At 40.6% G+C, this 25,810-nt stretch overlaps 1 protein-coding gene across 8 annotated transcripts in view; it reads left to right on the top strand.

Annotated features, from left to right (window-relative positions):
* lama2 (laminin, alpha 2) overlaps positions 1-25,810 on the top strand; it is a 186,107-nt gene that overhangs the window by 42,906 nt on the left and 117,391 nt on the right. For all 8 annotated transcript variants that reach the window (XM_058091728.1, XM_058091732.1, XM_058091733.1 and 5 more), the window contains 11 exons: positions 1,285-1,336; positions 1,513-1,703; positions 6,374-6,553; positions 8,119-8,208; positions 11,985-12,102; positions 14,684-14,862; positions 14,931-15,030; positions 16,446-16,503; positions 17,148-17,250; positions 18,954-19,094; positions 20,026-20,190. In XM_058091728.1, the coding sequence (XP_057947711.1) occupies positions 1,285-1,336; positions 1,513-1,703; positions 6,374-6,553; positions 8,119-8,208; positions 11,985-12,102; positions 14,684-14,862; positions 14,931-15,030; positions 16,446-16,503; positions 17,148-17,250; positions 18,954-19,094; positions 20,026-20,190 (1,377 nt within the window). The remainder of the gene's footprint in view (positions 1-1,284; positions 1,337-1,512; positions 1,704-6,373; positions 6,554-8,118; positions 8,209-11,984; positions 12,103-14,683; positions 14,863-14,930; positions 15,031-16,445; positions 16,504-17,147; positions 17,251-18,953; positions 19,095-20,025; positions 20,191-25,810) is intronic.

Here is a 25,810-nt window from a genome sequence, read left to right as displayed (position 1 = left end):
ACACATAAGGACTGTAGTAAAATGTTACATGCCGATAAATCCCTTGTCATAACCAGACAGGAACACTTCCTAGTTGTCAGCGGCGACTGTTCCTGAGATAGCATCGGTGGAAAAAAAACAAGAACAGATGATTTCATCTGGGAATGTCTTTTTTCTTCTTTTTAATAACACCTCCAGATGTGCTCTGTTCTGTCTTTCCATCGGCAAAACAGACAATATGTTCAATATGCGAATATGTTGAATGTCAAGCAAATAATCGGCCATTGCGGTTTCCTCGGGAGACGTTGTTGACGTGTGTCTGTAGGATTTATGGTCCATTTGTTAGGTAAGATGTCACTGATGTTGGACCTTGGAGAAGCCTGCTTTTCGTGGGAGGAAACATTTTTGGACCACCGGAGAATGGCGAGAAATCACAATTACTTGATAAAGCCATAAAAATGACAGTACAGAACGCTCCGTGCTTCTCAGAAATTAGACGAGATTCAGCCCCCATCTCTCTTTAATTGCAATTGTTCACTCAGGAAACAATCCGGGTTTAAGTCCTAAAGATGCCTCACACACTTATTGGACAATGTATAGGTCCTCGGGGTGTATATTGGAACATTACTTACTAGAACTACAGCTCCCATGATGCCGAACCCAGAAGTAGTGAACTACTATTTTTTTTTTTGCCAAGCTATATGCAGCCATCGTGTTTTTATCTCACAAATCAGTAACTTTGTTCAAATGTCGAAGTACTACAGCTTCTACTTGGACCTTAAAGGAAAACTGCACTTTTTAGGGGTGGAATTTTGCCGGTCATTCCCAATCCTTATGTGAGACATGACCACGTTCGTCTTTTCTGTGCATTCTAAAGATATACAAACAGATAAAAAGAGGTAGCTCGTTAATTCACGTAATGGAACACACCACAAAAAACCTCCCAAAAAGGTTTTAAGTATTACCGGTATTAGTTTTAGAAATACTACAGATTCTACTTGGACCTTAAAGGAAAACTGCACTTAAAGCAGGGGGAATTTTGCCCATCATTCCCAATCCTTATGTGAGACATGACCACATTTGTCAACCTTGCACTTTGATTTCATCTCAGCAAACCCCTCCATCAGTTCAGTCGACTCAGTATTGTACGGAAAATAGTCCATTAAGAAGCACAACTGACGGCCATCTTTGCTTGAGTGAGATATAGTGATCACCGTGCATATTTAAATACAAGTGCGTTTCAAAAAAAAAAATGTTTCTTTTTAAGTGTGTCGGTTTGCTCATTTATCTTCTTTATGTTGTCAGGTTTTCCAGATCGCCTATGTGATCATTAAGGCCGCCAACTCGCCTCGCCCGGGTAAGCGTTCCGCGACATCATTACTATTTAAACAGCCTCACACATTTCAGATGTTCCCCATTTCGCTTTGATTATGATATCAAACTTGGACCGTATGTTTTAGATGCTGGCTTTAAAAGCATCATGTTCAACAAACGTCAGATGCATATCCGTATCAAAAATATGTATGTATGCAGGTAACTGGATCTTGGAGCGTTCGATAGATGGCGTGGACTTTGAACCCTGGCAGTACTACGCCATCACAGACACGGAGTGCCTGACCCGCTTCAACATTAATCCAAGGACGGGACCTCCATCGTATACTCGAGATGATGAAGTTATCTGCACATCCTTCTATTCTAAGATCCACCCCTTGGAGAATGGAGAGGTAAAGATATTCAAGTATAATCTGTTTTCCTACCCCCCCTTTTTCCATATTGTACAGTTTTTAGTCAACTAACGTGTAATAAGCAGCACCATGCTAAAAAAAAAAAAAAAACAATTATCCAATTCAATTAAAATGACTATTTATCCCAAATGCGCAATTAAAAGTGTTACACAAGCAGGCATCCGAGTGAAATAATAATGATAATAATTACTCATGAATTCATTAGCCGAGTACTCTGTGTCCTGTTGGTACAATAAAGCCTACAGTATGTTGCACTCACTTGGTACGAACTGGTCATTTTTTAGTAAAATATACCAGTTACTGTCCAAAGAGTGTCATTTTTATGGATGCTGAGGACATACCTGTAAACAAATGCATTTGAAAATGTATAAGCTGCTGCTACTTATTGTTTAAATACTGTACTGCTCGTGAGTCAGTAAGGAAACAGTAGCGCTTTCATTACCAGCAGCCAATCACGCCGAGCTTGTCAACCCAACAGTAACAGTAGAACAACATAACAATCTGACTGTTATCTTATCAAATAATACTAAACTCATCACACAGCAACTTAACACTCAAAGCTATACTTGAGAAATATAAACAAATATGTACTAATATAAGTTTAAAAATGAAAAGGCGACTCTTTTAAAAGTTTTTCCATAATGCATTGCATATGAGCAAGGCATTCAATGCCGCCTGCAGTGGCGCTGCATTGACATCAGTCTCCCTATGGGCTCCTTTGTCTCCCTGTGGTGTACTTTATATATTTATTATGGAAACCTTTTGACCAGTCCAGGGTGTACCCTGACTCTCGCCCAAAGACAGCTGGGATAGGCTCCACCACCCCTGTGACCCTCGTGAGGAAAAAGCGGTAGAAAATGAATGAATGAATGTACTAATATAAGTTTAAAAATGAAAAAGCGACTCTTTTAAAAGTTTTTCCATAATGCATTGTATATGAGCAAGACATTCAATGCCGCCTGCAGCGGCGCTGCATTGACATCAGTCTCCCTCTGGGCTCTTTTGGCTCCCTGTGATGTACTTTATATATTTATTATGGAAACCTTTTGACCAGTCCAGGGTGTACCCTGACTCTCGCCCGAAGACAGCTGGGATAGGCTTCAGCACCCCCGCGACCCTCGTGAGGAAAAGCAGTAGAAAATGAATGAATTAATTAATTAATGGAAACCTTTTGGGTGTTAAGCTGCTGTGTGATGAGTTTAGTGCCCTTTGTAAGATGACACAGTGAGTCACACAGTTATATTGAGTAATAATGACCCGTTTCCAATGTGTTGACAAGCTCATTGTGGTTTTTTTTTCATGAAGAGTTACTTGGTCCTCACAGACTCGTGCACACCATGTCATTTTCTGACGTGGACCTGCATGAAGATGTTTTTCCTACCCGTATTGTGAGTCTATTATCCATATTTTTTTTTTACCAGCGCTAGTGGACACAAAATTGAAATATTACAACTCGCATGTTTTGTTGTGTTGTCATGGTTTTTTTCCTCAAACGAGGACCTTGAAGTGATACTTAGCTTCACCGTGAACCAAACAAGTTTGTTTTTAACATAATTAAACCCGTCATTATTTCACACAGTGTTACATTTTAATATATATGCGTTATAATTACGCTTAGAAGGGTTGCCTGTTATTAAAAACACTCTCTCAGCGAGGTTTACACTCTTGTCGAGCAACAATTATGTGTGTGTGTGTGTGTGTGTGCATAGTAAGAGCAGAGAATGGCCCTGCGATAACTGACATTAATGAACTGAAGGCTTCAGGATACACACACACACACACACACACACATGTACATTTCCTACACAGGCTTCTAATTGTAGTTGCCTGTTTGGAGATGCGTGCACATTCTCCCATGGGTGAAAGTGTTTGTCTTGTGTGTTTGTCCTGTATTTTTACGTGCGTGTGTGTCCTCTGGGGGAGCACCGGAGGGGGTGTGAGCGAGGAGATGTCAAGAGCTGCAACTAACGGAGGAGTCTAAATGTGTGAGTGTGTGCATGCGGGCTTGTGGTTGACAGCTCCCGAGCCGTCTGATCTCGGTGCAACTATAATGAGTCAGAGGCGATGTGTCTCACACACACACACACACACACACACACACACACACACATACAAAGCCGCTATGCCGCTCATGTGTTCACACCTACACAGCCACATCTTTTTCGTTACTTCCAAGTGTACAGCTTGCAAGTGTCCCCCCCTCCTCAAACCACCAACATACAGACTTTTGGCACAAATGAGGACTTTTTGGCAGATGCCAAATGTTGCTTTTGGCCACATTACGGAGACGAACTGACAGAGCCGCTCCTCTCGCTCACTTTGCGGCTTATTTCTGATGATGGGTGTTCCCACATATAGAATTAACACCTACTCATTCTATACATACCGACTCATGTAAACAGGTATTTCCATCAGTTCTGTGACTGGTTAACTGTTTAAAACCTTTGGCAATTTGGAAGAATTCATGTAATTTGTTGATGAAAAGCGGGCTGCATGGCGCACGAGTGGTTTGCACACAGGCCTCACAGCTAGGAGTTCGATTCCATCCTGTTTGGAGTTTGCATGTTCTCCCCGTGCATGTGTGGGTTTTCGCCGGGTACTCCGGTTTCCTCCGATTTGTATATATGTGCCCTGTGATTGGCTGGCCACCAGTCCAGGGTGTACCCCGCCTCTCGCCCGAAGACGGCTGGGATAGGCTCCAGCACCCTCCGCGACCCTCGTGAGGATAAGCGGTAGAAAATGAATTAATTAATTAATTATTGAAGGGATCACTGTTGCCAACTAATCAAACGTCTCCTGCCCGAAGACAGCTGGGATTGGCTCCAGCACCCCCCGCAACCCTCGTGAGGATAAGCGGTAGAAAATGAATGAATGTTGATGAAGCTACTTAATATAGGTTTAGAGTCCAATCAACTTAGTCAAACTATAATTCATTCATATTCTACCGCTTATCCTCACGAGGGTCGGGGGTGCTGGAGCCTATCCCAGCTATCTTCGGGCGAGAGGCGGGGTACACCCTGGAAACTCCACCCAGAGATGGCCGAGGGTGGAATTGAACTCGGGTTCCCTAGCTGTGAGGTCTGCGTGCTAACCACTCGACCGCCATGCAGCCCTTTTTTATCCATAAATTTAGACATAAATGTCTAATTTTAGACATAAATTATAATAATTATACATACAGTGATTTTTATTATTTTGATTATAATTATTATATTAATAATAAATAATCAATAAATAAATAATAATAATTATTATGATGCTGATTATTATTATACCACCGCCTCATAGAACTAAAGGTACATTTGTTTAGATAGATAGATAGATAGATAGATAGATAGATAGATAGATAGATAGATAGATAGATAGATAGACTCCCTTTATTGTCATTGCACAAAAACACAGTAGTGAAATTGCCAACGAAATGTCGTTGCCTGGCTCCCATATAACAACAGACACAAAAGAAGATAAGTAAAAACAAATAATAATAATAATAATAATAATAATGTGGAGAATAAATAGATAGAATAGACACCAAATATGAACAACATAATATAAAGTGCAGCATGAACAGTAAATTGCCCAAATAATTTAAATAATTAAAATAAATAATAATAATGTAAGTAAGGCTTATTTGGCATTGAGCAGTCTGATGGCCAGGGGGAAGTAGCTGTCTCTGAACCTGGTCGTCCTACAGCGGATGCTGCAGAGCCTTCTCCCCGATGCCAGGCGAGAGAACAGTCCATGCTGGGGGTGTGTGGGGTCAGAGCAGATCCGATGGGCTCTAGATACACACCGGCTGTTTGCTATGTCCTTAATGGGGGGGAGTTGGGTCCCGATGATCTTCTCCGCTGTCCTCACCACTCTCTGCAGTAACGTCCAGTCCGAGGCCTTGCAGCTCCCAGACCAGACGGAGATGCAGTTGGTCAGCAGGCTCTCGATGGTCCCTCTGTAGAAGGTGGTAAGGATAGGAGGGGAGAGGGAGGCTCTTTTCATCCGCCGCAGGAAGTGCAGTCGCTGCTGTGCCTTCTTCGCCAGAGCGGAGGTGTGGAGTGACCAGACAAATATAATGATATTTTAACAAAAATACCAAATCAAAACCATTGAAATGGCTAGTAAGAGCTCAGTTCAATTAAGTCTTATGAACTGTTTTCGTTGTCACCATTATATTTGTCCGAACAAATGTACCCTGTAGTTGTATCCAACATCAGATGGTAGGCTCAGTCTCATCTCTGCAAATTCGGTGATTTTACCCCAAAAAAATGTTTTTATCTTAACACAGGTGAGTCGAACTAATAATAATAATAATAATAATGGGCAAAGCCTACAGGCGCAGCTCGGTCTAACATAAAACTCACCATGCACGGTGGACGCAGGACTGCAGCCCAAAAAGTACCCTTCTGTGGTGGCTTCACACAAAATAAAAACCAAAGAAAAAGCATAAGACACTTGTGTATGTACACAATCGTGTATCATACTAAATAGAGTATACAGTCAATAAAAATGGATTTCTTATGTTTTGTTTTTTCTGGCTTTTCCTTCCCACCTTTGCCACTATCTGTTGCCGTAGGAGACACAATGCACCTTTAATGTTTCCCTTGAGTTGGATTCTCTTGTTCCATGTCAGTATTTATCCTTCTTCCCTGGTATAGATCCACACTTCTTTAATCAATGGCCGTCCCAGTGCAGATGACCCCTCCCCGACCTTGCTGAACTACACCTCCGCCCGCTACATTCGATTGGTGTTTCAGAGGATCAGAACGCTCAACGCCGACCTCATGACCCTGACCCTGCGGGACCCCAGGGATATCGATCCCATTGTGACAAGACGGGTGAGGCTGATGTGCACTTGTTCATTCTTTCTTTTTGTGTTTGTTTTGTTTATCGTCAACGTCTTAGATAAGGTCAAACTGTAGTACTCCACTGATATTCTTATCATTTGTTTTTCATGTAATACTTTTGTCGAAATGTAGTCAAGTGGCCATGTAGCTGCTATCAAATCCAACTGTTCTTTAACCCTTAGATGCGTAAGTGGGTCAAAAATGACCCGGTTAGGTTGTTTTCTTGAAATATCTTTGTAACGAATTTTTTTTATTAATTCATATTCCAGGTAGTCCTCAAAAAACATGTTTTTGATATCATGCCATTCATATTTTTAACTTACCTTTTGTACATTTTAAGAATTTTTTGTTTTTGTGTTACTACCCCAACCTTCCATAAGTGGGTCAAAAATGACCCGGTCAGGTTGTTTTCTTGAAATATCTTTGTAATAATTTTTTTTTATCATTTCATATTCCAGGTATTCCTCAAAAAACATGTTTTTGATATCATGCCGTTCACATTTTTAACTTACCTTTTATACATTTTAAGAAATTTTTGTTTTTGTGTTACTACCCCAACGCTCGGTTTTCCTAACCCCTGCTCCCTGTGATGTCACAGTGAGCCTTGTGAGAAGTCAACGACTCCACCCAGTCGGTGACTTCCGTATATGGCCGTACCTGAGAACAAGCTATAGGCCTGCACAGTGGGCACTACCGTGGGTGGAATAGATTAAAACAGACCATTTTGGAAATCCAAGGAAATAGGTACAGATTCTGGAAAATCTAGAAAGCTTTCTGTGTACCATAAATTAGTATAATAGGTCCCATTTAATATATATGTGGCCAACAAAGTATAGTTCTATGTCAAACCAATGAACCCATGTGTTAAAGACAACATGAACGGTGTCCTGGCTGGTCCAACACTATTATATAGACCAGGGGTCTCAAACTCGCGGCCCGCGGGACCTATAAATGTGTTATCATTTTAAACCATGCCAAAGTTTCACATCATGACTTTGCCGCATTTGGAAATGAGCGCTGAACGCTCGGTTTCAGAGAGTTTTCCTAAACCCCCGCTCCCTGTGATGTCACAGTGAGAAGTTAACGGCTCCACCCAGTCGACGACTTCCTTATATGGGCGTACTTTAATACAAGCTATAGGCCTGCTCGGGATTGTGACCAATCTCAGCAGAATGGGCATTGCCATGGGTGGGATAAATTAAAACAGACCATTTTGGAAATCCAAGGAAAATAGGTACAGATTCTGGAAAATCTAGAAAGCTTTCTGTGTACCCATTTAATATATATGTGGCCAACAAAGTATAGTTCGATGTCAAACCAATGAGCACCAAATGTGCTAAAGACAACATGAACGGTGTCCTGGCTGGTCCAACACTATTATATCGACTGCTAAAGGTCACTGTGGCCAGACATTCCAATTTGAGCTAGTTCACCATTTTTCTGTGAAACCTTTACTGTCCGGTCAGTTCTTATATATTTTTCACGCCATCTTGTAACCATGCAGTATAATATATCAGACATGCATCAATGTGTATCCTTCTCTTGTGTCTCCACAGTACTACTATTCCATCAAGGATATTTCCATTGGTGGGATGTGTATATGTTATGGTCACGCAAAGGCCTGCCCGCTCAACGCTGCTACCAAGGTAAAAAAAAAACTGGTCTCTCATGTTTCAATGTAACTTGGTCTTCTTTAGAAAGTGGAAAAGAAAGCCGAGTACCCTCAGGCTTCAGTTTGCTACGTGCCGCCTTTATATCAAACCTTTACTGCATTGTCGGCAAAGGACACAGGCGTTGTCTACCATGATGGGTCGGTCCATGGTTTGATGCCAGACACCTGATCTTTGCCTCATTTTCTCATGAACTGTTGTCCTGTATATGTCCTCAGGCTGAGACGAGGTGATGATGTCATTGGTCTTAAGTGATGTCATTGGTCCTAAATACAGGTTCTTAAAACGGTCAAGGAAGTTTTCAATGTTAATAATATTGACCTAAACAAAACTTTTTTCCAGACCAATTTTTTCATTCATTCATTTTTTACCGCTTTTTCGTCACGAGGGTCGCGGGGGTGCTGGAGCCTTTCCCAGCTGTCTTTGGGCAAGAGGCGGGGTACACCCTGGACTGGTGGCCAGCCAATCACAGGGCACATATAGACAAACAACCATTCACACTCACATTCATACCTATGGACAATTTGGAGTCGCTAATTAACCTAGCATGTTTTTGGAATGTGGGAGGAAACCGGAGTATCCGGAGAAAACCCACGCATACACGGGGAGAACATGCAAACTCCACACAGAGATGGCCGAGGGTGGAATTGAACCCTGGTCTCCTAGCTGTGAGGTCTGCGCACTAACCACTCGGTTGCCGTGCAGCCATCCTGTGGTGCAATGAACACATGTGTTGTATACAGCAGTTTTTTAATATCGATTTTCATGATCAGGAAAAACTTTATACCGATATCACATTTTTATATCCTTCGTCATAACTTCTCTCACGGGTGTCTTGTGTGCGTGAGTGACAGGAAGAAAAGCACTCCGGGGGAGAAGTTTTTAGAACCCCCCCACCCCCAAAATGACAGTATTATATTAAGGTCAATTTGGTAATATATGATAATAAAACATGCATAAGTGGGTCAAAAATGACCCGGTCAGGTTGTTTTCTTGAAATATCTTTGTAATGAAATTTTTTTATCATTTCATATTCCAGGTATTCCTCAAAAAACATGTTTTTAATATCATGCCATTCACATTTTTAACTTACCTTTTATACATCACATACATAAAACAATGTTATTCACTGGAAGACTTAATAGAAAGAGAGCCAAGTTGGGAAGAGAGAGAAGGTTCTCACTGGTTTCCTTGGCTTCCTCCTATAGGATGTGATTTCCCCCGCTGCAGCCAATCCAGGGAACCGAGGTCCTCCAACAAGGGGGGGAAAAACCCACACATTTAAACATTTAAACAACACCAAAGCAGACGCGTCATCCAAAAAGAACTCAGGTTCGAACCCTCATTGAAACCATGCAAACGTCCACGATCCTACTGAACCGGATCAGAATCAGGTATAAATCAGGTATCAATCAGGTATTTCCCCATCGTAAAAAAACATGAACCCCACTTTGCTTGGTTCCTTGCCTTAACGTGCTAAGCAAAGCAATTCACCGAGCTGATGGAGACCTGTGAGATGATTGGTTAATGATGGTCTACAGAACATCTGCTAGGATGCGTGCTCAGCACAAAGGCAGCCTGAAGCTGGAGTGTTTTGTCTCAGATAAAAGGGGAGGGGGGGGCGAACCGTTGCCAAAATAACCAAAGTTGGCTCGGACCGGGCTATTGTACTCCGTTCAATCTGGCAGCCTCTCCTCATCAAGCAATTTACAGAAAGTACTAAATTGAATTACTAAGCCTCCACGTTGGCAGAAGTCTCGCATGGGAGAACTGTGATCCAACTGTGTTATGATTTCCCTTCTCTCAGGAAGGCGGGACTCAACCCATTTGTTATCAACTGATAATCTGGAAAAGGGAAACAAGATCTTTTATGGCGCTCTCCTGTGGATTCATTATTGTTAGACAGGCCACTTACAAATACTGGTAATTACATTTTTTTTCTGCCATTTATTTGAACATTCCGCCATATGCTGTGATGCTTTGTTTTTCATTCACTGTCTGTGATGAAGACATTCAATCGTTACATCTTTATTCAACTTAGATAGATTGTCCTTGAAACTAAGTAAAACTAAAATCATGCTGTTTGGTAACAGCAGAAAGGACACGCACCAGCAAATACAAATAGACGGTATAGACATTGAAAGGGTGAAGGTAAATACATTTCTGGGGATCACAATGGATGAAAATATGAGCTGGAAACCTCATACAGTAAACCTCGGATATATCGGAGTCAATTGTTCCCACTGGTTTTGTCCGATATAAGCGAAATCCGTTACCGGAAAAAGTCCGATTTACGCATATACCGGATATAAATCCGATATATGCGTAAATCGGATTTTATCCGTTATAAAAAGGCACTTCCTTGACTATGTTTCCAATGTACCTGGACGCGCAGGCAACGCTGCAAACGCTGCAAATGACGTCGTATAGCGGCCTGTCACGATTCGGCGAATCGGAGCGCCACGATGCGGCCATCAGATATATGCGAGCGAAATTTAATGGAAATGCATTGGAACGGGACTGGAGATTTTGTCCGAAATAGGCGAAATCCGTTATAAAAAATCCGATATATGCAATGAAATTTTATTGGAAATGCATTACAGGAAAATTGGTTCTTTTTTATCTGTCCGTTGTGAGCGAATTTCCGATATATCCGAGTCCGATATATCCGAGGTTTACTGTATTACAAATATACAACATAAGGTGGCCAGAAATATTTCAGTATTGAACGAAGCAGAAATCACTCCACACTCTTTATTGCTCTCTGGTTCTACCATATCTTACTCATTGTGTGGAAATACGGGCTAATAACTATAAAAGCAATCTTCACTTGCTAAATGTACTGCAAAAAAAAGGGCAGTAAGGATAATTCATAATGCCGCCTACAGAGAACATACTAACTCCTTATTTCTAAAATCACAAATACTTCAACTTGCTGATATAGTTCATCTTCAAACAGCTAAAATAAAATAAAATAAAATAAAATAATGCATAAGGTTAAAAATAATCAATTACCTAAATATGTCATCCAATACTTCTCTACAAGAGAGGAGAAATATGATCTCAGGGAATAAATAAATTTGAAACACTTATGCTAGGACTACGTTAAAAAGCCATAGCATTTCAGTATGTGGAATCAAACTATGGAATGGATTGAGTAAGGAAATCAAACAATGCACAACGATGAGCCAATTCAAGAAACAATACAAGCAGTTGATGTTTGCTAAATACAAGGATGAAGAGTCTTGAACCAGTCATGATGTGCTATATATATCACTATATTGACACTTACTATGGTACCCATTATGGCATTGGATGCTCATATCACCTCCTACTTTGGTACGGGACAAAAAAGTTAAAAATAACAACAAAAAATTAAAAAAAAAAAACTATATTATGAAAGCAGGAAGTGAACAAATGTAACAGTTACTGTTTGTAAAAGTACCATATGGAGGGGTAGGATTTAATAAGCTTTGCTTCTTCCTACTCCTTTTGGACATGTGGAACTGTGAACTGATTATGGGATGCACTCAATTGTAATCTGATGCATGTTCAAATGAAATTAAACCATTACCATTACTTATCACCCGGTATGATAAGCACAACATCAACAGTGGTTGGCACAGGATTGCGATCTATCTGTGGTGCTATAATAAATGGTATACTGTATTTGCCACTGTATTACGCGATATAAGATAACTTGTTGGAATGTCATTGGTAACGAATGTGTTCATGTTTGTGTGTTTGCGTAGAAGTTTAGCTGCGAATGCGAACACAACACCTGTGGAGAGAGCTGCGATCGTTGTTGCCCTGGTCATCACCAGCAACCCTGGATGGCGGGAACCTTCCTCACGCGACACGTCTGTGAGAGTAAGTCGGTCCATAATGCAACAACTACTGATACACTACGCTACACCACCAGTCCAAGGATTGGAGATACTCTATCACAGGGGTCTCAAACTCAATTTACTTGGGGGCCACTGGAGCTTGGGTCTGGGTAAGACTGGGCCGCATCAGGTTTTCCAAAAAAAAAAAAAAAAAAAAAAAATGTAAAAACTTCGCTTTGGTTCCAATTTTCTACAAGAAAAGCTCTGATAAAACATTCCACTGTTCTCAAATATCTTCCTTTTTACTTTTCTACACAAAATAAGATGAAAAATAAATAAACAAATCAAGAATAAAGAAAATCAATCAGTAATAAATAAATAAATCTAATAATAATAATAATAATAAAACAGCAAATAATAAAAACTCAAGAAACCACATATAGTTGGTGGGTAGACAAATTATTCTTTTCAGATTAAAATGAACAAAGCATTATTAGAGCCCTGTAGACATGACAAAACACGACTATAGTCACATTTATACTCTTTTTATTTACAACATATTGCGCAACTGCAGGGTCTTGAGACACATGCTAACTCGCAAACTAGAGAGCTAGCGACCTAAACAGTAGCCTTCAAGTTATTTCCTTTAAACTTAAATAGCAAAAACTTACCACTTCCACACGGATAGGGAGGATAACTATTAACAGTTATTTAACCTTTAACATGAACATTAATCAAACGTAATATTTTTTTCTGGGTACATGATACCATACAGCATCCATATCAAACTTGCGCGGGCCGCACTAATATTAAACTTTCATATCAAGGTGGGGGCCTCAAACTAGTGTCCCGCGGGCCGCGTGTTTGAGACCCCTGCTGTATCACGTTATCGTATGAGATGAGTCCTGAGATTGGAAGCTTCCTTCTTCTTCCACGATGAGCATCTTCCACCCATAAGCCCAAAACACTCTGACACACTGACCCAGCACCACTAAGACTATAAAGGCTGTTGATCAGAGTGCAAGTTGAACGCTGGCTCATTAGAATATTAAAGGAAACCTGACATAAGTCGAGAGCGTTGTGTCACCACCTTTGAGCTCCTTGTTATAAGTGATCTAAAGCTGGGGGTGGACAACCCCGTGAATGGATCCAAGCAGCCCACGGGAACCACAGGAGCGGTTGCCAGATGTAATACAGCGGGAAGCTCAGCGGCGTCTTCACGGAGCAGCGATGCCAACTCTTGAGATCAAACCCACAACATGGCCCGCTATCGATCCTGAGATCAAACCGGCCATGCTCTTCGCCTCTGCTATTATTCCATCAGGCAGATCTGTGACCAAATAGTGATGAGTGCCGTGGGCTTGATTGAGTATGCAAAAGCTGTGGGTGGAGGGTCCGAGCCTGCTAATAACGGGCCTGTGATGTTTGCATTTATGTATAAGCCAACTACACATGGATGCCAGTTCACAAGAGTGGGTGGAGGGTCAAAGCCTCAGGCAATAAAGTACTTTCCTACTGCGCAAAATTACATGCCGCGCATTTACATAATGTACGAGATATTTGATAGTAGTTGTCATGTGATTGATGTATAAACATTATTGTTTCCTTATGCATCAAAAAGGAACCAGAGGGACTTCTCGTTTCAATGATATTAACAAGACGTGGGTAAACTGAAAAAAATGTTTTGCCTTAAAACATTGTTGTGAGGAACGTCTGCATTTTTGGGTGGCTCGCCTAATGCTTGAACAACCATATGGACGTCTTTAACTGCATACACACTCATACAATTATATTAATTATATTTTTAAAATCACAAATACTTCAACTTGCTGATATAGCTAAAATAATGCATAAGGCTAAAAATAACCAATTAGCTAAAAATGTCATCCGATACTTCTCTACAAGAGAGGAGAAATATGATCTCAACTACATTTGAAACACTTATATGCTAGGACTACGTTAAAAAGCCATAGCATTTCAGTATGTGGAATCAAATTATGGAAATAAAAATAGCAATAACAACAATAAAAAAATAATAACCATCATCATCATAAAAATCATAAAATAAATACTACAAATACTACAAAAATACAAAAAATACAATACAAATAAAATAATATAAAAAATAATAACATAAAAATAAATAAATAAATAAATAATAATACAAAATATAAAAAATAACCTTATATTAGGAAAGCAGGAAGTGAACAAATGTAACAGTTACTGATTGTAAAAGTACCAGATGGAGGGGTAGGATTTAATAAGCTTTGCTTCTTCCTACTCCTTTTGGACATGTGGAACTGGGAACTGATTATGGGATGCATTCAATTGTAATCTGATGCATGTTCAAATGAAATTAAACCATTACCATTACCATTAATCAGAGCAAACCAAACAAAAGGTACATGTAGCCAAAGTAGACAAAGAAAGGCATGGGGGAAAAAAAGGTGAAAACACACAGCACTATACCACCACCATTGATCAGTAAGTAGTAGTGATGTTTTCAATAGCAAGCATCATTTATTCATTTATTTTCTACTGCATGTCCTCAACATGGCAAAGTAAAATAAATATTATCATGTACTATGTAACCAAGTCCTGTATGTATGTACAACCCTTCCCAGAGTGCAACTGCCACGGGAAGGCTGAAGAATGCTACTTTAATCAGACTGTAGCAGACCTATCACTCAGCCTGGACATCCACGGCCAGTACCGAGGCGGCGGGGTGTGTATTTCTTGCCGTGACAACACAGACGGTATTAACTGTCAGAGCTGTCTTCCCGGCTACTACAGACCTGAAGGGGTAGGTTGCGGGTAGTAACATTCGCTTCTGTGAACGAGCGAATTTGAAATGTTTTACGTCTTGTCAAGGTGACCGCTGAAGAGGAAAACCCCTGCGTGCCCTGCTCGTGTGACTACCGTGGTTCTCATGGGCAAACGTGCATTGAGGACTCAAGCCGAGCGACGCCAAGTATGGAAAATTCTTGTAATTGTACTGTCCTATCTGATGAAAAATATAGAGAACAGTATGTAGGCATATTTAGGGCTTAAACATGGATTGTGTTGTGAGTGAACAATGGTAATTGAAGAGAGAAAGGGAGGGTTCTAACAGTCGAATGCCGACATCAAGCTAGCGTTAGGGTTTGGGGTGGGGTGTTAAAAAATAGACATTTTTATCATGGGCTTATCAATTACTTACTTTGTAATTCATAATTCTATGTCTGTTTTATGATCAAATAAACCACGTCCACACACATAATAAAATTATTAAAGGGGACCTATTATGCTTTTCCACTTTTCTGACCTATAAATGTAGTTAGAATGTTGTATTCTGGTGTTAAACCATGCCAAAGTTTCAGATAATCAGGTTTGTGCATTTGGAAGTGAGCCCTAAAAGAAGTTTGGGATGGCTCAAAACGCTTGGTTTCAAAAGGCGGGGTAAAACTGCCCCTTTGTGATGTCACAGAGGAACGGACTTCCTTATATGGGCGTGGCTGTAAGCCAAATAAACTCACTGCCCTCCCCCAAGTACTGCTCCTGTTTACGGAAACGCAACCATTCATTCATTCATTTTCTACCGCTTATCCTCACGAAGATCGCAGGGGGTGCTGGAGCCTATCCCAGCTGTCTTCGGGTGAGAGACTGGGTACACTCGGGACTGGTGGCTAGCCAATCACCGGGCACATATAGACAAACAACCATTCACACTCACATTCATACCTATGGACAATTTGGAGTCGCCAATTAACCTAGCATGTTTTTGGAATGGGGGAGGAAACCGGAGTCCACACAGAGATGGAATTGAACTTGGGTCTCCTAGCTGTGAGGCCTGTGCACTAACCACTCGAACACCGTGCAGCCCGGAAACGCAACCTTTGTTTACAATTCCTAATTACGTTACTGATGCTGTAGAAAACGCTAAAAGGCTAAAGCGACTTGACCATTGAGGGACATCTTGAGAAAACTGTGACTGTCCAGTCTCTAATTTCGGATTGGATTTGGAATCCAACACATTTTAAAAAGATACATCACTGTTTATTAGCATTCGCAGCTAGCGACATATAGCGGAATGTGACCAACAACAGCAAAGTAGGCGGGCCTGGAGGCTAGCAGTGGGTGGAATTAATAAGAACAGACTGTTTGCGAGAACTATGACATCCAGCTAGAATAGGTGCAGATTCTGGAAGATCTAGAAAGCTTTATGTGCTGGTTATTGTGTGTAGCTGCTCTGTAGGAGTCCACGGCTCAATATAAAGGGCTGAAAATGAGCATAATAGGTCTAATAGTAGGACTAAAATGGGACTTTTTTCAACCATACTGCTTTTAGGATGCACACACCCTCCTTCCATTCTTTCATGTGTGTGTATTTGTGTGTTTGACTGACAGCCCAGCCACCGGGGTCATGCCGGTGTAAGGAAGGGTTTGGGGGTCCGCGATGTGACAGGTAACACACACAAACGACAGGCACGGAATGTGACAGGTGAGCTGAACCTTTCAGCTGCTGTCTGTTCTAATTAGTCTTTGAAAATTGCTCCAAAGTTTTCATTAAGACTTGTAACGATTTACTAATACGCTGTACTTAAGAAGAACTTTTAAGTGCTCTAAACAAAGACGTTTTGATTTTTTTTCTTTTCTTCAATTATACATCTCTTCAAAAAAAAACATGCAGCATCCGTTTAGATTGGCTTAACTTGCTCTGGTACCGTAATGGCTTGTTTGCGTAACTGCTTATTATAGCATTTTCTCCATGGTGGAATTATTCACATTTATTCTAATGTCACCTTAAATCAAGTCTTCGCTTCCCTTTACGCTTCTTACCTAACAATTAAGGCACAGTCATCTGCTTTTTAATGACCAAATCTCTGTTTGTTGTTAATTATATGTAACGTTTCCTCTGAGAGGCCCGTTTACCTGCTGAGCAAAGTCAGCGTTTTGTTCTAAACTAGAGGTCCTCTGACATCCCGTGCTTTGAGTGCATGGGACTGTCAGGAGAGTTGACCCCCCTGACCAGTTATGGAACGGCCCCTTTTTTTTTTTTAATACTCATCACCTCCATCTTTTTTGTTATTAAATCCATTTGTCTTTCAGGTGTGCTGTTGGTTATATGGGCTACCCGGACTGTCAGCAATGTAACTGCAGCCTGGAGGGAAGCAGCAACGCTGACCCGTGTACATCACCCTGCCTGTGCAAGGTCAAATACACACGTAATAACGATGAAGACATGGTAGTGTCCGTCATAGCCTGTCGTGGGTTCTATTCAACACAAAAACTCAGCTTTTAGTGTTTTTATTTGTGTTGTTATGAACTGAATTAATATACTGAATCACATACTGCACTTGAACTCTTTTTAACATAAACAGTGTAGGGACCACTCATTAAATGCCTTCAAGGTCTGCTATGGTAACGGTAATGGTAATGGTTTAATTTCATTTGAACATGCATCAGATTACAATTGAATGTATCCCATAATCAGTTCACAGTTCCACATGTCCAAAAGGAGTAGGAAGAAGCAAAGCTTATTAAATAAGCTTATTAAATAAGCCCCTACCCCTCCATCTGGTACTTTTACAATCACTAACTGTTACATTTGTTCACTTCCTGCTTTCCAAATATAATTTAAGTTTTTAAATTTTATTTAATTTTTTTTATCATGTACCGAAGTAGGAGGTGATATGACCATATAATAACATAATGGGTACCATAGTAAGTGTCAATATAGTGATATATATAGCACATCATGACTGGTTCAAGACTCTTCATCCTTGTAATTAGCAAATTTATTTTATTTATTAATGTATTTTATTAAATATTTTTTGTTTTGTTTTTAATTATTATTTTTTTTCCATTTTGTTTCTCGTACCAAAATAGGAGGTGATATGAGCATCCAATGACATAATGGGTACCATAGTAAGTGTCAATATAGTGATATATATAGCACATCATGACTGGTTCAAGACTCTTCATCCTTGTATTTAGCAAACATCAACTGCTTGTATTGTTTCTTGAATTGGCTCATCGTTGTGCATTGTTTGATTTCCTTACTCAATCCATTCCATAGTTTGATTCCACATACTGAAATGCTATGGCTTTTTAATGTAGTCCTAGCATATAAGTGTTTCAAATGTACTTCTTCCCTGAAATCATATTTCTCCTCTCTTGTAGAAAAGTATTGGATGACATTTTTAGCTAATTGCTTTTATTTAATTTAATTTAATTTAATTTAATTTAATTTAATTTAATTTAATTTAATTTAATTTAATTTAATTTATTTTATTTTATTTTATTTTATTTTATTTTATTTTATTTTATTTTATTTTATTTTATTTTATTTTATTTTATTTTATTTTAGCTGTTTGAAGATGAACTATATCAGCAAGTTGAAGCATTTGTGATTTTAGAAATAAGGAGTTAGTATGTTCTCTGTAGGCGCCATTATGAATTATCCTTACTGACCTTTTTTGCAGTACATTTAGCGAGTGAAGATTGCTTTTATAGTTATTAGCCCATATTCCACAGATATGGTAGAACCAGAGAGCCATAAAGAGTGTGGAGTGATTTCTGATTGAGAACAAATTTTGCTTTGTTCAATATTGAAATATTTCTGGCCACCTTATGTTGTATATTTGTAAGGTTATATGAGGTTTCCAGCACATATTTTAATCTATTGTGATCCCCAGAAATTATAAAATATTTTCCTTCACCCTTCACCCTTTGTCTACGCCGTCTATTTGTATTTGCTAGTACGTGTCCTAGTGGGTTAAAACGGGTATATATTGCATTAAATTGCAATTGCAATTGTATTAAAAAAATGTGTCTTGCAACAATCTGGCAAAAGTGTTCTATTGTCAAGTTATTAAAACAGCAGAAATAAACTTGAATACTTGCTCCCTACAGGAAAATGTGGAGGGAGGCAACTGTGACCGCTGCAAACCGGGCTTCTACAATCTCCAACGCGACAATCCACGCGGCTGTGAGAAATGTTCATGCATGGGCGTAGCGAGCCACTGCTCTGCCTCCACGTGGGTTTATCAGAATGTAAGAAATGACACACAAACTGTGATTAGGATTATCGGACTTTCTGGCTTTCACAAATAAACATTGTTTCCGCACAGAGTGGGGGCGGATGGATCCACTGTGGGGTATTTAACTTCTTTGTAGGATGCGAGTAAAGACGCGGACAGCTGGGAAGTTAGATAAGTGAGGTTATTATGACAGCGGGAAAGAAGATGGAGACAATAACTGGAGACGGGGATGAAACCAGCAGAGCTCGTGTATACTTTTTACTAGTGACCTTTGGTCCAAAGGTCAACAAATTGCACGGAGGCAGCATCACGGTAGAACGGGATGACAATGAATCCGTTGACATTAGCAATCACTGAAACAACAGTAAGTAGAAAATAAACAAGAATGGATGCGGACAAAGCGAGGGATGGAAGAAGAAGAAAATAAGACGGAGCAGAGAGGTGAATAGAGGAAAACGTTTTTTTGACTGACAGGCTGGCGGGAGGGGATGGGAGGGTGGAGGTGCTGACAGGATGACAGCTTTGATTCAGACTCTGATAGCATTCGTGTGTGTGTGTGTGTGTGTGTGTGTGTGTGTGTTTGTGTTCAAAAGGGTAAGCCAAGGTCAGGTTAATTGCAATGACAGATGTGTGTCTCTTTGAGGTGTGACACGCACACACACACACACACACACACACACTGACAGTCTGACATGTGACAGATGTGCAGAATCTTTCCACATCCTTTGAGTTAAATTCTGAACTTGTCAGACCCGTCCATGGATTATTAACATATGCAATATGGAATTGAAAGGAAAATAATAACAAAGTGTATCTAATAGTCATACACACCCAACATGGCTTTATGGAGATAAACATATTCATCAATTTAGGCAAATTCATGAGATGCTTCACTTTTTTTTTTTTGACCAACTTTAATCATTTTTTTAACGACTGTTGCACAGGAGAGCATTCTGACTGGCTGGCACCTGAGTGGAGATTCAGGACGGAGGGTGTGGCCAATCCACAGAGACACACCCCTCTACCTAAGTGTCCACCATGCAGCTGTTGTGGACAGCCTTGGCTCTGCCTACTACTGGAACGCACCTAAAGTATACCTGGGAAACAAGGTGAGAGGAGGACATATTGTATGCTGCAGTTGCTGCAAATCTTTCATGGATGCTGGGCCAGCTTGTATGGACTTAAGTAAGCTTAGTTTATTATTAGGTTATACCCAAATTATACTTAAATTAACATTTGTTTTGAATGCAGTAATTTCTGACTTTGAAAACTACATTTCCATAATGTAGTGCAGCCTCAGGAAGTAGTAACGCTGATTGTTGAAGTTGGAAGCTAAAATCACATTTTGAAGTCTTAAATCCTAAGTCTCAAGAGGGACCTATTATGTTTTTTCCCCTTTCTTGTCCTATGAATGTAGCTAGAATGTTGTATTATCATGTTAAACCATGCCAAAGTTTCAGATAATGAGGTTTGTGCATTTGGAAGTGAGGCCTGAAAGAAGTTTGGGATGGCTCAAAAAGCTCGGTATCAAAAGGCGTGGTAAAACTGCCCCTTTGTGATGTCACAGAGGGACGGACGTATGTCGGACTTCCTTATATGGTTCATAGTTAGGAAGCACTTTGGATGTGTGACCAATCAAACAGCTGGGGATAGGTGTAGATTCTGCAAAATCGAAAAGGTTTTCTATGCAGGTTATTGTGTCTAGCTGCTCTATAGGAGTCCACAACCAATACAAAGGCTCGAAAAATTAGCATGAAGAATTACTACAGCTTCTGGGTAGATTACTCGGACCACCAACAGTCTATTATCACCACTACTGCGTAATGCAAAGGATAGCTCAAGCTCGAGACAAAAGTGACTCCAAAAGAGACAATAAAAGAGAGGCAGACAAAGTGTGTGAAGAAGGAATTATGAGACTAAAAATCTAAAAGGTTTTCTGTGCGGGTTATTGTGTCTAGCTGTTCTATAGGAGTCCACAACTCAATACAAAGACTCGAAAAATTAGCATGAAGAATTACTACTGCTTCTGTTTAGATTGCTCGGACCACCAACAGTTTACTATCGCCGCTACTGCGCAATGCAGAGGATAGCTCAAGCTCGAGACAAAAGTGACTCCAAGAGCGACAATGAAAGAGAGGCCGACAAAGTGTGTGATGAAGGAATTATGAGACTAAAATTCTAAAAGGTTTTCTATGCGGGTTATTGTGTCTAGCTGCTCTATAGGAGTCCACAACTCAATACAAAGGCTCGAAAAATTAGCATGAAGAATTACTACAGCTTCTGTTTAGATTACTCTTGCCACCAACAGTTTACTATCGCCAATACTGCATAATGCAGAGGATAGCTCAAGCTCAAGACAAAAGTGACTCCAAGAGCGACAATGAAAGAGAGGCCGACAAAGTGTGTGATGAAGGAGTTATGAGACTAAAAAGCTAAAAGGTTTTCTGTGCGGGTTATTGTTTTTGGCGGCTCTATAGGAGTCCACAACTCAATACAAAGGCTCGAAAAATTACCATGAAGAATTACTACAAGGGTGCATGTCGGTCGAGTGGTTAGCGCGCAGACCTCACAGCTAGGAGACCCGAGTTCAATCCCACACTCGGCCATCTCTGTGTGGAGTTTGCATGTTCTCCACGTGCATGCGTGGGTTTTCTCCGGGTACTCCGCTTTCCTACCACATTCCAAAAACATGCTAGGTTAATTGGGGACTCCAAATTGTCCATAGGTATGAATGTGAGTGTGAATGGTTGTTTGTCTATATGTGCCCTGTGATTGGCTGGCAACCAGTCCAGGGTGTACCCCGCCTCTCGTCCGAAGACAGCTGGGATAGGCTCCACTACCCCCCGCAACCCTTGTGAGGATAAGCGGTAGAAAATGAACGAATGAACGAATTACTACAATTTCTGAAAGAGAGGCCGAGAAGGTGTGTGACGAAGGAATTATGAGACTGTTCAACTGTGATGCTGAAGATGACTTCAGCGGTTTTAGTGCCCAGGAGGACGGCGATGATTGACTATTTAGTAAAACTGAGAACAGTTTTAGGTGTGGTCGGTTTTGGTTGGTGACTGCTGTTTTTGCAGAGCCCCGTTGGCTTTCGTTTTGTGTGACGATTCGTTCACCAGCCATTCTTTTTGGTTTTTTTGTACAAGTCTCCATTGCAAGTTTTAAGGAGTGACAGACAAATGTGTAAGACCTGACCCAGGGCTACATCATTAAGACAGACGTGCACAAACAAATGGGTTTGTGATCTAAGACTAAATCTTCCAAAGCTGCCCTGTCTGGTGAGAACATATCCTGCTGTGCTGCTCCCAACCCCCCCCCCCCCCCCTGCCCCCCCCCCCCCACCCCAGTTCTTCTTCTCTGGTTCTTGCCTCCACTAATGTCATCTATTTGAACGTGTGCTGCATTTTCTTCTGCCATTGTAGCGATGATTAGACTTTAACACTCGAGCTGGCAAATAGCTGGAGTCCATGCTTATGAAGTGGAGTTGTTGCACTTCTTCCACAGCAGACTGGCTGTGATGTTTGTCTGGGTGTCATGGCTTGAAGGAAGAGACTGCTGCTGCTGCTGCATTTCATTACTTCATGGCTCGCAGGCCCGGCTTGTCGTTTCATTTATTTGTCTGAACTTCTACCCCTTCATCCCTCCAACCATCCCTCCATCCTTGTTTCTCTTCATGCGCTTCCTCGTCCGACTCGCCCTGTCTCTCCAGGACTCCCATTTTCTCTCCTCCTGTTTCTAAATCATTCTTCTTCATCTCCCTTCAGCTCCTTTCTCCTTCTGTTTGATTTATATTTTGCCTGTTGAACTCCACCATCAACTTCATTCTTCTTGTGGCACACAAACACAAACAGAGCTTTGTTGTTTTAAGTTTACAACGCTTCAGCCCAATGCCGTTTGGGTTGGGGCATCCAGGAATGGACACAAGAAATTGCCGTATTTTCCGGACTATAAGTCGCACTTTTTTTCAGGGGGTGCTGGAGCCTAACCCAGCTGTCTTCAGGCGAGAGGCGGCGTACACCCTGGACTGGTGGCCAGCCAATCACAGGGCACATATAGACAAAAAACCATTCACACTCACATTCATACCTATGGACAATTTCGAGTCGATAATTAACCTAGCATGTTTTTGGAATGGGGGAGGAAACCGGAGTACCCGGAGAAAACCTATAGTAATATATACTGTAATATAATAGTACATACCGTATTTTCCGGACTATAAGTCGCACTTTTTTTCAAAGGTTGGCTGTTCCTTTTTATGTGTGTTATTTCAGTCATAGTTGCAAGTGATGATTAATCATGATTAATTAGATTAAAAATGTTCCTAATTTGCCAGCCCTATAAATAGTATATAGATGGTATATAGTACATAATAATATATAGTAATATATTCATTCATTCATTCATTTTCTACCGCTTATCCTCACAAGCGTCGCGAGAGGGTGCTGGAGCCTATCCCAGCTATCTTCGGGGTACACCCTGGACTGGTGGCCAGCCAATCACAGGGCACATATAGACAACCATTCACACTCACATTCATACCTATGGACATTTTGGAGTCACTAATTAACCTAGCATGTTTTTGGAATGGAGGAGGAAATCGGAGTACCCGGAGAAAACCTATAGATATATATATTGTAATATAATAGTATATACCGTATTTTCCGGACTATAAGTCGCACTTTTTTTCATAGGTTGGCTGTTCCTGCGACTTATACTCCAGAGCGACTTATAAATGAAAAAAAGTGTTTATGTTCCATAAACACTGGACACCTTTTCTGTTCATGTTTATTTTTTGTGTAGCTGAATGACCATTGTGTTAGCATATCTTACATCTATTCAGCCTGTTCTCTATTCTTTTATTGGTAGAACTTGCCTTCCAAGAGGACGTAATGTCCGTTTTGGTCAAGTAGTTTGGAAAATAAATTACCAGCAAAAAATGCCACTTATACTCCAGTGCGACTTATGTATGTTTTTTTCTACCTAATTATGCATTTTTGGCCTTGTGCGACTTATACTCCTGAGCGACTTATAGTCTAGAAAATACGGTAATTGAAGATTAAATGTATCTTAAAGTAATACAAGGCATGCTGGGAAATGCCGCATTCTTTTGAGGGTGAGGGTTCCTCCTGTTGGTTTGTGTTATGTAACAACAGTATGGGTGTAAACAAATAGACAACACGTCCTCATTATATGGATGCCATGTGCAGTAGTGCCATTGAGCTGCACCAATCTAAACATTGAAAATGACCACCGACTCCTTACTCACCTAGAATCAGGTCTTAACGTTATGGCAACCCTCAAAATGTCCTTGCTATAATGGTTTCCAAACAAATACACACAAACAGACTGGATGTGTACTTGATAACACAAATAAAACGCACACACACACCCGTTCTCAGAGCCTCATCATTGAGATAATGATGTATTTTAGACGCACTGCAAACAGCACAGCAGAACTGATGCATTTGAACACGAGTAATAAACAACTCTGACTATTCTGTATAAGTATACGTCCACGCTATGGAAAAGTGATTATTTGCTCCAGTCAAAGATCATGTCAGATACACAATGTGACATGACACACACACACACACACACACACACACACTATGGCATATTATCTCTGAGCGTGTCATTGGAAGTGACAGGCTATGTGTGTAATGACATGCTAGCCATAGCTTTGTGTAGTGCATCCCAGTATGTGTGTGTGATAATGCCCTAAATTCATGCATGACCAAGCCAAGGATGCTCATTGGCCCGCCAGTACGCTCCATGGATGCTCATTGGTCCAGAAAGCATGTTTAACTGAAGCTTATTGGCTAGTTTAGGGATCTGGGGGCTGCTCATTTACAAGAATATAATATATTATATAATAATATATTATATAAATATATAATATATATATTTTTATATATATAAATATATATTAAATAATATTCATTCATTCATTCATTTTCTACCGCTTTTTCCTCACGAGGGTCGCGGGGGGTGCTGGAGCCCATTCCTTGGGAATGTGGGAGGAAACCGGAGTACCCGGAGAAAACCCACGCATGCACGGGTAGCACATGCAAACTCCACACATAGATGGCAGAGGGTGGAATTGAACCCTGGTCTCCGAGCTGTGAGGTCTGCGCACTAACCACTCAACTACCGTGCAGCCTATTGTTATTGTTATTGTTATTGTTATTGTTATTGTTATTGTTATTGTTATTGTTATTGTTATTAGGGCTCGAGCACTGACCAGTGCGAAAGCCCTATTGTAATCGTAATGTTTATTATTATTATTATTATTATTATTATTAGGGCTCGAGCACTGACCAGTGCGAAAGCCCTATTGTAATCGTTCCGTTTCTTTTTATTATTATTATTATTCTTCTCCGCCTTTGAGCGCCATTTTGAGGGCCTGAACATGCCCGAAAACTCACCAAATTTGGCGAGCGCATCAGGTCTGGCGAAAAATTTGATATTTTATGGGTTTCAAATATAATGTTCCAAAATTGGCTCTCTAGCGCCACCTTGAAATTTAAAAAAAATTGGCCCCCGCCACCAGTTTCACCGATCGTCACGAAACTTGGTGGAGACGTCTATCGTGACAGGACGGACCAAAAAGTCTCAAGAACCCATATTGTAAAACGAACAGGAAGTCGGCCATTTTGGATGGCGCCGGCCTTTTTCGGGCCAGAAGTTGGGGTCGTATCTCGACGAACTCCTCCTAGGGGGTTTGAC

This window comes from Doryrhamphus excisus, chromosome 1 (genome assembly GCF_030265055.1).
Source record: "Doryrhamphus excisus isolate RoL2022-K1 chromosome 1, RoL_Dexc_1.0, whole genome shotgun sequence".
Lineage (NCBI taxonomy): Eukaryota > Metazoa > Chordata > Actinopteri > Syngnathiformes > Syngnathidae > Doryrhamphus > Doryrhamphus excisus.
The sequence above is the reverse complement of the archived record's forward strand: the minus strand, read 5'-3'. Positions and strand labels throughout refer to the sequence as shown.